Source organism: Podarcis pityusensis (genome assembly GCF_964106645.2).
Source record: "Podarcis pityusensis genome assembly, chromosome: 9".
NCBI classification, from domain to species: Eukaryota; Metazoa; Chordata; class Lepidosauria; order Squamata; family Lacertidae; genus Podarcis; species Podarcis pityusensis.
The window spans coordinates 37187438-37199993 of record NC_138034.1 but is presented as its reverse complement, the minus strand read 5'-3'; the positions used below and the strand labels follow the sequence as shown (position 1 = coordinate 37199993).

The following is a 12556-nucleotide window of genomic DNA, read 5'->3' as shown; positions in this document are numbered from 1 at the left end:
TATTTTTGCTGTTTTAAGTCATTTTATTTGTTTCTACCTTTGTGTAGTAAATAAATTAAGTTCTGAGAGGTCGTACCTGTTAGCACTGCTGCTTGCTCTGCAGAAATGGTGGCAGCTCTATTCTTGCCCACTAAGTTTTTTCTGACGCCGCTACTGAATAAAGCTTAAAGCAAATTTGTGAAAATAAAAATGGGAATATTGTGCTCAAGGCAGCACCCATACCGTCAAGATACACTGAATATAATGAATTGCAAAAGTGGCTGTGGAATGTTTGTGCATGCGTGTGTACAGTATTGTGTAATAATTATTGTAAAACTGAGTTCCACTACATCTGTGGACAAGTTTAATCGGATGGCTTCAGTTATGTTTTGTACCTCAGAGGGCACTAAGTGTAGTTACAGATTCTGAACAGAAGAGTGCGTGAGTTAGCTTTTCATTGACCTCAAGAAAAAGATTCTGTTTTTTTAACATTAGAAATCTGGCAAGATTTACTTGGCTCTGATATTATACATACTTATCTGTGAGTAAGCCCCAATGAATTCAATGTGGTTTACTTCTGAGCAAGCATGCATGCTGCCAGGCATGTATGTGTAGAAATGCAGCTGCACTGTTTCTAAAAAAGATCCTTGCTTGCCCTTAGAGCTAGAGATAGCCAAGATTCAAATTCCTTCCAAGAAGTTTCAAAAAACAAACAAATCCCAGATCGTATCAGATTATAGTTTCTTCCAAATATTTTTACAGCTAACTATTTTGGATATGGACAGAAGTCTTTTAAATTGTTTGTTTATTCATTTGATGAGTCCCACTTTTCTGGAGAGCTTTCAGAGCTTTTTTAAAATTGTTTAGTTCAAGTTCCATGCTAAATTTCACAACCGGGTTAAGTCAGCTGATGAAAATAAACAGGAAGCACCCCACACATTAATCTTTAAAAGTGTGTGTGTGTGTACTTGCTTGCTTCCAGCATATTGTCATGATGTATTCTCACTTACGATAAACTACTACAAATATTTGTTGCCTTCAGACTACAATTTGAGAGGGTCAGAGAGAGATTTCATGTTTGCATTGCTCTTTTAAAAGACAGAGTAGGTTTGCAACCCTGCTTGGGGGAAAAGGACATTTCTAAATAAGTTAACAACCAGTAAAGAGCCCCCTCTTGCACAAACACAGTGGCTTATCTGTGGCCTACTCATAGAATTCTGCAGAGCTGCACACAGACATATCATTTGATCTGAGAGTCACTAACTAGTGGCCTTGGCTTATCAGTCAAAGCAGCACATTGCACCATGACTGAACAAACCAACAAGGCAAACGATGCAGGTTAGGGTCTCTGTTCTCCACTGTCCAAATATATAGGTAAATAAGAGGAAAGCCTAGGAAAAGGAGAAATGTCAGCCAACATTTTCTTGTTTTAAGAAAAACTCGTTACCTCCACCTCTTGAGCTAGAATAATCTGCTACACATTCTCTCTCAGTAGAATGAATTACTGTACCTTCCAATAATTGCTAAGATGGTCGTTTTCCTGCCTCATCAAAAAAAGAAAAAGCAACATACTTCATAACAGTTCAAGGAAATGAACATACTGTGTCACCTATTTGCCATATTTGAACAACAAGGACTTGCAAAGAGAGGTTCTCGGTGTTGCCCTAAAATTGTGTAATTTCCATCCCATAGATATTCAAGGCTTGAACATAATCATTTTCAAGAAGTGCTGGGAGACATTTTTATTTGGTCTGGCTTTTAATGGCTATAGCCAGAGTTAATGGTGGTGGTTTTTATTTGCCTTAGTGGGAGCGGGGTTAGGTGGATTTGTGGGACATTTGTATTCACTACTCCATTTCCACATACTCCTAGGCTGAGACAAGCCAATAAATAATAGATAAATTTGTTCAGGAATGGGTGTCCCAAAGTCTGAGCTTCAACAACTCTGGTCCTGGGAGTAAGTCCTATTGAACTCTCAGTGAGACTTCCAAGTATAGCACAATTTTGTATGGCTATACATTTGCTAAATAGTGTTAAATATCTCCAGATAGTCAAGTTTTCAGCTATATACACACTTCTGCTTATCCTGTGTGCTCCAACTGCTGTTCTGGGAAGCGGTATTTACACAACATTATGACATAAGAAGAGCCTGCTGGATCAGGCCAATGACCCATCTAGTCCAGCATTCTGTTCTCACACGGGCCAACTAGATGCCTTTGGGAAGCTTGCAAACAGGATTTGAGCTCAAGAGCCCTCTTCTGAAGTTCCCAGCAGCTGTTATTCTATCAACTGGTATTCTAGCAACTACAGTTGTACCTTGGATCCCGAACGACTTGTGAGTCAAACGTTTTGGCTCCCGAACGCCACAATCCCGGAAGTGAGTGTTCCGGTTTGTTCTTTGGAACCCGGATGTCCGACACAGCTTCCTGTTGGCTGTAGGGGCTTCCAGCAGCCAATCAGAAGCTGCGCCTTTATTTCTGAATGCTTTGGAAGCTGAACGGACTTCCAGAATGGATTCCGTTTGACTTCCAAGGTATGACTATACTCATGGATATTTCTGAGGGCTTAGTTACCGCTGGCAGTTCTTTCAGTAATAGTAGTCAATATTGGGCCCCAAAGTATGTCCACTGGTAGGACAGAGACCATCTCTGTATGTTTGTTGGGCCCCAGGATCAGACTTCCTGAAGTTGGCATAACTTACACAGAAGCTACCACATGCAGAGTCAGACCGTCAGTCCATCTGGCTCATCTGCACTGCCTGGCAATGGCTCTCCCAAGTTTTAAGGCAGGGCTATTTCCCACACTTTCCTGGAGATACTAGGATCTTCACCATGCAAGGCCTATTGAGCTATGGCCATTCTCCAAGTAGAGCCATGTCAGGAAAAAAGGAGATAAGTCACACATGTATCTCCTGTGCTGGCTGGATTGCAGCAGGAGATCTGATACCCCTCAATCTCGCTTAGATAGGCACTGTTAGAAGGGAGATGATAGATGCTTATAAAACTTTGTTTGGCGTGGAGAGAGCTTGAGGTAGTATGCAACTAATAAGCTTAAATAAAAATCGTCATCTGGTTAATCCGGTTGATGATGTACCACATCAAAGATTTGCAGAAGCTCTTCTCATTGTGTAAGTATTCAAAGCTGCTAATCTGTTGCACAGTGAGACTTAAGGTTGAAGAATAAATTGCACTTTTTAAAATGGAGATGACGTGGCTTAGGATGGGCAGCATGCAATGCCATTTGAAGACCAGGTTAGCATTTACAAAGTATGAAAAATATCCAAAACCACAGAAAGGGTATGTAAAATTACAGTAACAGACTTGAAAACTACATGTGAGTAAAGGAAAGACCAACTCCATAGGAATTAATAGGGCATAAAAAGGGACCCCTGACCATTAGGTCATAGTCACATCAAATAACTCTCCCTATTGATTTCAATGGGACTTAAAGGATGACATTTAACTTTCTTTAGGTCTGAGACAATGTAGTTATACATAGCTTTGGGTCAGGGTTGCTGATACCTGAAGAGTGAAAAGGAGACGAAGGAACAAGACTATCAAGACCCTGATTACAGTTGCAAACACTGCTAGTCTGTTTTCTTTACCCAATTTCTTACAACTACAACATTTTTAATTTCCGCAAATGAACAGGGCTATATTTAAATGACACCTATTTGTCCTCCCTTGAAGATGGTACATAGCAAAAGATGTTGCTCAACTGGAGACTTTGTCCAGGCACAAACTCTGAACATTTAGGTTAAATATTAACAGTGTGTGGGATGGCAGACCTATCATTAACCGGCTAAGATACTTCAGGTTGATTCATTTATATATGATCACTGACTTGCTTTCTCTGATTTTACAGAGGGGAGGAAAGCTGCTAAGATGCTCATGCAATCCAAAATCATGAAACTACTGTTGCTGTTTCTCCTTTCTGTTGTTGTCGTTGTTAAATCCCAGGCTGCTGTTGACTATGATGATGAAGAGGAGGTTAGAATAGAAAGGTTTTTTAAATAATAATAATAATAATGTGTTCGCATTTTTGGTTTAGATTTCAGAAAATAGAGGCAAAACCTAATACCGTTTTATTTGCATTAAGGAAATAATAATTTGCAAATTAAACATGTAGGAAAGAAGGGTTGAATTCTTGAGTTATGTGTAATTAATGCTGATCCTTTTCCCTTCTTTCTTCCCTTTTCCTTTATATAGGTAACCACAACCGCAGCTCCGGTAAGACCGAGTTTTCTTCTTAATTAAAGAAAAACAAACCACATAATGGTTACAATTATGGATTCCGTTCCAGAAACTTACATATTTGCTTATAATTTGCTGTCAAATAATTGTGTGTGTGAAAAAAATGCACTTACCTCCAAGTTAAGAATTTATTTAATATTGCCATTCCAGAGACATTTATCATTCATTTCTTGAAATAAAGCTGGCGGGTGGGGTGAGGAAAGCCTGCTGGTCCTCATGGGATTATTCAGGTATAGTTTGACTGTTTCCACATAAGATACTGAAAAGGACATGATACCATCAGGGGGAAGAAAATTTCTCTAACATGACAATTCAATAGCACATGAACTTTGTCTATGGGAACACTGTCACCTTTTGTGAATTCAGTTAATCTTTTGAATGAAGTTCAATGGATAATTATTTGTATTGTAATATATTATCTCATTTTATCTTAAAATTGATTTTTGCCTTCCATTGCTTTTGGATTCATTTTTTCTCAGGTTTTGTTCATTTCATTGGGATGTTAGGTTAGGAATATCTAAGGGATATTAGCCCTATTCCTTATGCATCTTTATGTATTTGTAAGCACAAAAACTCATAATTGTTAGGACCAAACTGCACCTTTCAATGCAGTTTTTTCCAATTAAAAACTATGCTGGGAAGGGTGCATGTCCAAGCAAAGAATAAATAGGCAGCCATTTCTCTATCTGCTGTTATTCTCCAGATCACATGCTAAGTGATTTCCCCATCCCTTAATGGGTTTCAAAAGAATGTCAAATATATTGAAGAATTTACTTGCCTCCAACCACAGATTTCTGCATACAGTTTTATTCTGAGCTTCCTTGATGACCCCTGTGCCCCCCGCTCCAGTCCAAAATACTAGAGCAGGCCTGGTTTGTTCATAATACCAACCCATGGTTTATTAAACCATGACTTAGTATTACACATAAACCCTGCCCAGTGCTTAACTGTGCTTTATTAACTGCCAACAAACCACAATCTGAAGCCATGGTTTGTTGTTGGCTTACAAACCTTAGTTTGTTTTAACTATGGCTTGGCGTTACATGTGAACCTACCAGCTTTATTTATTCAATTTCCATCCTGCCATTCCTGCCAAAGGAGCCCAGATGGAACATGACAAAGCAGCAAAACAGTACAGGTTAAAGAAAAATAAGTAAAATAGATGAAAACATTTTAAACCATTAAGAACATATGGAAAAACTTTAAAAATATGCAGCCCCAGCCCCTCCCCAAACTACACAGGAGAGAGCAACTGGAAAATGAGCAAAACTTTGGAGGAATAAATACTTCGGTAGATGCACAACGTATTCTTTTTATAATGTAAATTGTTTGCAGATTATAACAGTAACAGGATTATTTATCCTCCCACTGCCGTCGGTGAACAGGTTGACGGCGATGGAGTAGATGCACGAGGTCACAGGCCACTGAACAAAAAACGGGAGCCATATCCAACTCTCCGTCCAGCTCCTCTTCCTCCCAGTAGTGGCTTTCGATATCGGGCTCGTCCAACTAAACCACCTGTGGCTGGCCGAAAAAGAGAGCAGATTGTATTCCCTGACCATGGAGGCTGCAAACATATGTCGGAAGAGCTGGTAGGTTTATGTGCATTACTAGTGTGGTGGGACGATAATTCTTAAGAGCAAGTAGCAGGTTTCATCCTGTTTGATAAGGCTACCTCTTGGAAGCACTTCGGTGGGAAAGTATATGTGCTATTAGTCCATTTCTTGTTGGTTTGCTTTGGGCTGTAATCCTGATATTTCAAAAATTACAAACATGCACTGCTGGGGAGCTTGCTTCAGAGCTACTTTGCCGGGTCTATAGTGAAACATCCGTGTGGCCATCAGGTATTTATATAGCACCTGCTTTTAAACAATAGCTATTTTAATGGTTTAAGAACTCATCTTGTTTACACATCATAGCACAGACATTCTGTTCTTTATCTCTCCCAATTACTAGCCATCTGTTATGACAAAACCAGCTACAAATGTGTGGCTGGCCAATTAATTGATTTGTTAGCACCTACTTTGTATGCCCGATCCGTATATGCCTGAAATTCTGTGGAGGTAACCTTCTTGTGATTCAATTCCATATCACTCATGGTCATGTATGAATTAAGCAATCAGATAGACAGGGCCAATTATGTCTCTCTCTCTTTTTTACCCATTCAGAACTCCATGCACACCCACACCCAAGCACTATGGGATGGCATCGCTACTTGCATAATTTTTTAAAAAAGCATGCACATTGAATTTAAAAAATGTACTTAATGTCATGTTAGCTCTAACCTACTGCATTCAATCGCATTGTGTTTGTGTGTGTGCGCTTTTTAAAGGGAGTCTTATGCCCAACTGGATGTGAGCTGCGGACTGCGCTGCTGAAACAGGAAAGGACGGTGAAGCCAACTGTGCAGGATCTAACAGACAAAGTGCAGAAGCTAGAGCAGTCCACTTCAACTATATATTCTTATACCCATCTGCTGGATGAGAGGCTAGCAAAGAAACAGAAACAAGTACTAGGTAAACTAAACCCTGCTATTGTTATTTATCACTTGCTGCAAATCAATACATAGGCAAAACTGCCTTGCTCTGGGTATCCTGAAAGGCTTCTCAAGAAAGATGGATGATAATAATGACCACCAGAGGGCACATTCGTGACCACACTCAAACATGTGGTGGGACAGCAGAATGCTTTAAAAAAAAATTTCAGTTCTTACCTTTATGTATTAGTTATATTTTTGTAATTGGGTATCTCAAGGTGACTTACACAACAAAAATAGAAAAAAAGGAGAGACATTAAAATCATACATAAAAATAGCATTAAATGAAAACTTAAACACTGTTGTCTATTTTGAATAGCTTTATATTGGGATTGGAATGTAAGAACCATGTGTGAAAATGACACATTGAGCAGTATGGCAGTTTGATCATATCAGCCAGCCATCAATCTCTAATCAGGGTAATAATTCCTGACTCTCGTGCTGAACCAGATAGGCAGATATCTACAAACATCTGAAGTGCTTGTCCAGGAGATAAAGCAGAAGTCAAATCTTGATCATGGCTTATAACATATTAGTATTTATTATTTCTATTGTACCCTCCATATATATGCGGCTAAGTCCTACTCCTCCTGCCAACCTAGCAGTTCGAAAGCACGTCAAAGTGCAAGTAGATAAATAGGTACCGCTCCGGCAGGAAGGTAAACTGCGTTTCCGTGCACTGCTCTGGTTCGCCAGAAGCGGCTTAGTCATGCTGGCCACATGACCCGGAAGCTGTACGCCGGCTCCCTCGGCCAATAAAGTGAGATGAGCGCCGCAACCCCAGAGTCGTCTGTGACTGGACTTAACTGTCAGGGGTTCCTTTACCTTTAAGTACTACTCAGAGTAGATCCGTTGAAATTAATGAACCTAAATTGGTCGTGTCCATTAACTTCAGTGGGTCTACTCTGGATAAGTGTTATTAACACTGATGCTGTTTTACAAAGAATGAGAGGTCAGTTCTCTGCCTCAAGGCGCTTCCAATCTAAAGAAATGCACAAAGGATGCAGCAGAGGAATGCAAGGGCAGTGGGAGTCAGTGTCGGATTACTAGCCTATTGGGTGAAAAAAGTCTACTGTGTACTATGTACTGACACAATAAATGCTCTTTTATTCTGTTAGCAGTTTTTTTTAAAAAAAAGTATAGATGAATTTGTTTTTCCCCCCAGATAACCAGAATGTAATTTCTCAATACAACAAGGAGGTTGAAGAGCACTACACTTTCATCAAAGATAACCTAGACAACAACATCCCAACTAACCTGCGACTTCTTCGTTCAGTTGTGGATAGTTTGCAAAAGAAAATACAAGAGCTGCAAAAAACTGTCACTTCTCAGTTGCAAGAATGTCGCACTCCCTGTACTGTTTCATGCAATATACCTGTGGTGTCGGGCAAAGGTAATCTCTCTCTTCCCTGACTTGTTTTGCTCCATAGTTTGACAGGTGCAGAGGCAGCCTTGAGGGTGCCACTGGTGCATTCACAGAGAACCTTACACCGCACTGTCATCTCCAATGAGGCATCTCTTGTGACCACCAAATAATGAGCAGGGCAATCTGACCCCCAGCTATAGCTTCTGTGTCCATTGTGGCTGGTGATGGTCTGGCTACAGCAGCCCTGTAACTTCATCCCAAGGTCTATGACAGTGACAGGGAATATGTGGTCCTCCAGTTGTTGTTGGATTCTCAGATCCCATCATCCCTGACCAGCATGGTCAGGGATGATGGAAGTTGTAGTCCAGCAATGTCTGGAGAGCTGCAAGTTCCACATTCTTGGCCTAAGGCCAACTTGCCTGCTGTTCTCCTCTCCTTCCTTTCTTCCCAGTTGGTTGATGGCCCTCGTGGTAATTGGTTCACTGACATGCCAGCTTAAGCTAATGAAAATCTCTTATTACCTCATTCTACTGAGGGAACCTTGTATTTTAACAAAATGGGTGGAGGAAAGTCTTTTCACATCAGTAGGATCCCCAAAAGTATTGGGTGTGGACCCTAAACACAAAGACCCTATGAAAACTCCATGTTTGAGGGATGTGAGTGGGACAGAACAGGTACTCAATTTAATTCATCCTTTAGAAAGAAAGTGGGAGGCGGTAAACAGTTTTACGCCAGTGTGTAATTGGTTCTGCTAATACCAGGCTATTGAGGGGAGGAAAAGATTTTTGTAGCTTGCTCAGCAATATATATCATGGCTTTCTGATTGCAGAGTGCGAAGACATAATTCGGAAAGGAGGTGAAACATCTGAGATGTATCTCGTCCAACCGGATCCTTTTTTCAAACCATACAGAGTTTATTGCGACATGAAAACGGACAATGGAGGTGAGTTGGGCCAGTGCCCCACAGGAGCTCCTTGGTGATTTCCAGGACCCCTTGCCCTTCCCCATCTGTGCTGCTACTTCCTGTTCATCTGCCCCTTCCAGGATGCAAACAGAGATAAGAGCAAGGTGAGGGAACTGTAGCCTCCACTTGCCTTCTAGGCAGTGGTGTGGGTTGGTCCCAGAGGGAGAGAACAAGTCCAAGTGACAGTGGCAAGGAGAGAGGGAAGGCTATTCAGGGAGAAGACTCATTGAAGCTGCCCATTTGAAGCTGCTACTATGTTGCGTAAAGAGAACCAAAAGAGTGGCAAAGAAATTTGCACCAACTGTATTACACCTGCAGCTTTTGCGTTAACAAGAAAACAGTTACAGCCTGTCAACTTAACTTTGAAATTAAGTATTTGGTAGTTAAGTATGATGCACATTCTCTCAAACTACAGCTGGAATTCAATTCTGAGAAGATTCCCTAACCCACCCCCAGTAGCCTATGTGTTATGGATACTATCACATCAAAGTTTAGCACTTTGAAATCTCATGTGCCGCCCTTGATGTGAACATATATTTTTAGAGTATAGTTGCATATTTTGGTATTAAATATCCTGCCCATCTCGAGATGGGCAAGGTAAAAAATCTCAGGTTATAATCCAGAGAGTGGGCATCTGACCCCATGAGAAATCAGTTGCTAAAATCTCATTATTTCTAAGAGGTATTGTTCTGTTACACAAGCAATGATCCACTGACAAGTTCTGCTATTGAAATGATATGAGAATGTCCAAATAGACAGTGCATGTCCTTTAGATAGAGGTGCAGCTATTTATTTTACTGATATACATTCAGTACAGTATTTTACTATATACCAGTACATTCAGACACACTGAGACACAAATTACTGAGGCCATATTGATGATACACTAAAATGACCTGTGCCAGCATTTTTATTCTTCTTCTTTCCTTTGTTTTGGTTAATGACTGGTGATTTTTGCATCCTTTTACCTTTTCCAGGCTGGCTTCTTATTCAAAACCGCCAAGATGGCAGTGTTAACTTTGGAAGAACATGGGATTCCTATAAAAAGGGGTTTGGAAATGTTGCATCCAGTGGTGGAAAGAACTATTGTGACACCCCTGGTAAGAATCTTGACTCTGAGCAGCTTCTTATTAATGGAACTATTATCAGCTGCTTTGGCTGGTGAAGAATGTGAGAGGACATATTGCAACCTGGGAGTTGCATGACTTCTTAGTGGTAGAGCATCTGCTTTGTACGTGGAAGGCTTCAAGTTCATTCTCCAGATTCTCTGGGTAGGGTTGGGGGAGTCCCCTGCCAAAAACCCTGGACAGAGACTGCCAATCAGTGTAGACAGCACTGAGCAAAGTGGGTCAATAGTCCCACTCGGTATAATGTATCTTCCTATGTACTTGCAGCTACATGGATCAAGTGGCTGTGTTAATGAATCATCATTACAACATTTCTCAAAGTTGAGTCTCCAGCTGTTATTGGACTATAGCTCCCATCATCCCTAGCTAGCAGGACCAGTGGTCAGGGATGATGGGAGTTGTAGTCCAACAACAACTGGAGACCCAGGTTTGATAAACACTGCCACCTTAATGCCTTAATGCCTGCCACTTTTGACTACCTTTGCTTCCTTTTTGTATCGATGCATAAAGTTTGTACAGCAAAACAGTGTCAAGAAGTGTTTTCTGTAGCTGTCTTAACAGTCTCTGAACTTTCCTCTTACATAAATCAATAAAAGACTGTTGGTTGCATTGGAGTGATTAGAAGAGCAGGGATAAGCAGGATTTCTCTGTTTCTGTTGTTAAAAAAAAATGACATATGGTTTTAACTCATTGTCCAGCTAGGTGTTCTCATAATTCTTGGAACTGCCTTGTTTGGTTCAGGTTTTACAGATTTAGGCCAAAGAATAGATTCCTTAAAACCTCTTCTGAAGATCTCTTTAGCCAATGTGTTTTCATTATCCCACAGGTGAATATTGGCTCGGAAATGACAAAATCAGCCAGCTTACCAAAATGGGACCCACTGAACTTCTAATCGAACTGGAAGACTGGAATGGTGATAAGGTTAAAGCACACTATGGAGGATTCAGCATTCAGGGGGAAGCAAACAAGTATCAGCTCTCAGTTAGTAACTACAGGGGCACAGCTGGAAACGCCTTGTTAGAAGGAGCCTCGCAGCTGTATGGCGAAAACCGAACCATGACAATCCACAATAGCATGTTCTTCAGCACTTTTGACAGAGACAATGATGGCTGGTATGTGTATGCGTTTGCACTTGGTTTGCTACTGTACTCTGGCACACACATTTGGGACACATGTGGGTATGACTAAAGATGAATTGTTTCCTTTGCAACTCTTGATGTTGCACGACTGCATCCTGTTGGGCTGACATAGTTTATTACCATTGCAATAAATGAACACCGATGGCTGATGGGCACACAGATACATCTGTCAGGCTTTGGGGGGGCGTATTTCTAATTCAGGGGGAGCTACTTTTGATTAGACATGTATAGGATCATGCTGTCAGGCTGGAACAGATTATAAAAAGTATCCTAGTGTTAAGAGTTATAAGCTATATAATTTATATAAGTCATCATTCGGAGAACCATAGGATGATCTCCTGGGTGATTAATAGAGATTACTTTGTCCAAGGAAGATACAGCTATTACTGGGTGCACAATTACATTTATTATGGTTGTAATTATCATTACTATTACTATTAATTTAAATCTATTACCCACCCTTCACCAGGGCACTTTAAAATTCAGAATTGAAAACAGTTAATAACATAAATTAATATATGTTGGATTTGCAGATTATGCATTTACTTTTTTATTGGTGCATGTAAAATATACCTTTTGTATATTTCACCCCGCAGGCCAAATCCAGACCCAAAGAAACAGTGTTCCAAAGAAGACGGTGGTGGTTGGTGGTACAATCGTTGCCATTCCGCCAATCCAAATGGCAGATACTACTGGGGTGGGCATTATACCTCAGAAATGGCAAAACACGGAACAGATGATGGCATGGTATGGATGAATTGGAAAGGGTCCTGGCATTCACTGAAGAAAGCCAGCATGAAGATTAGACCAATCATCCAAGAATAGTGATGGTTATTTAAATTTTTTTGTGTGCTCATATCTGTTTCATGATATATTTGAGCCTAACTTTGCATTAAAACATTAACCGGCAAACACACGCACTCTGCCATGTTTATGTTGGTTAAATGCACTGTGAATAAAAGCAGAAGTGTTATACAGGCAATTCGCATTTTACACTTTTTTTTATTTTTTTTATTTTTTTTTAAATAATCTTTATTAAAGTTTCAAAAGGTTACAAAAAACAAAACAAAAACACACACAAAAATAACACAAAACACAACATAAAAAATTCCACCTTTTAAGTCTCATTTTCAATAACTTCTTTTCATGACTTCCCCACGCCTCCCCTTATTGTATTCCAACTCCGATTGTT

General features: G+C 40.3%; 1 protein-coding gene and 1 long non-coding RNA gene across 2 annotated transcripts; one reads left to right on the top strand and one right to left on the bottom strand.

Moving 5' to 3' along the window:
* The first annotated feature begins 3819 nt into the window (after positions 1 to 3819).
* Positions 3820 to 12346, top strand: FGB (fibrinogen beta chain). Its single transcript, XM_081021387.1, has 9 exons — positions 3820 to 3968; positions 4188 to 4208; positions 5618 to 5824; positions 6565 to 6748; positions 7934 to 8161; positions 8964 to 9077; positions 10076 to 10198; positions 11052 to 11337; positions 11961 to 12346. The coding sequence occupies exons 1-9, from the start codon at positions 3864 to 3866 to the stop codon at positions 12187 to 12189; spliced, it is 1497 nt and encodes a 498-aa protein (XP_080877513.1). The 5' UTR covers positions 3820 to 3863; the 3' UTR covers positions 12190 to 12346.
* On the bottom strand, positions 4346 to 5611 carry LOC308485551. The gene is made up of 2 exons (XR_013990604.1): positions 5288 to 5611; positions 4346 to 4491 (listed from the first exon to the last, which is right to left on the bottom strand). It is a non-coding gene; the product is annotated as an uncharacterized lncRNA (long non-coding RNA).
* Positions 12347 to 12556: the final 210 nt, after the last annotated feature.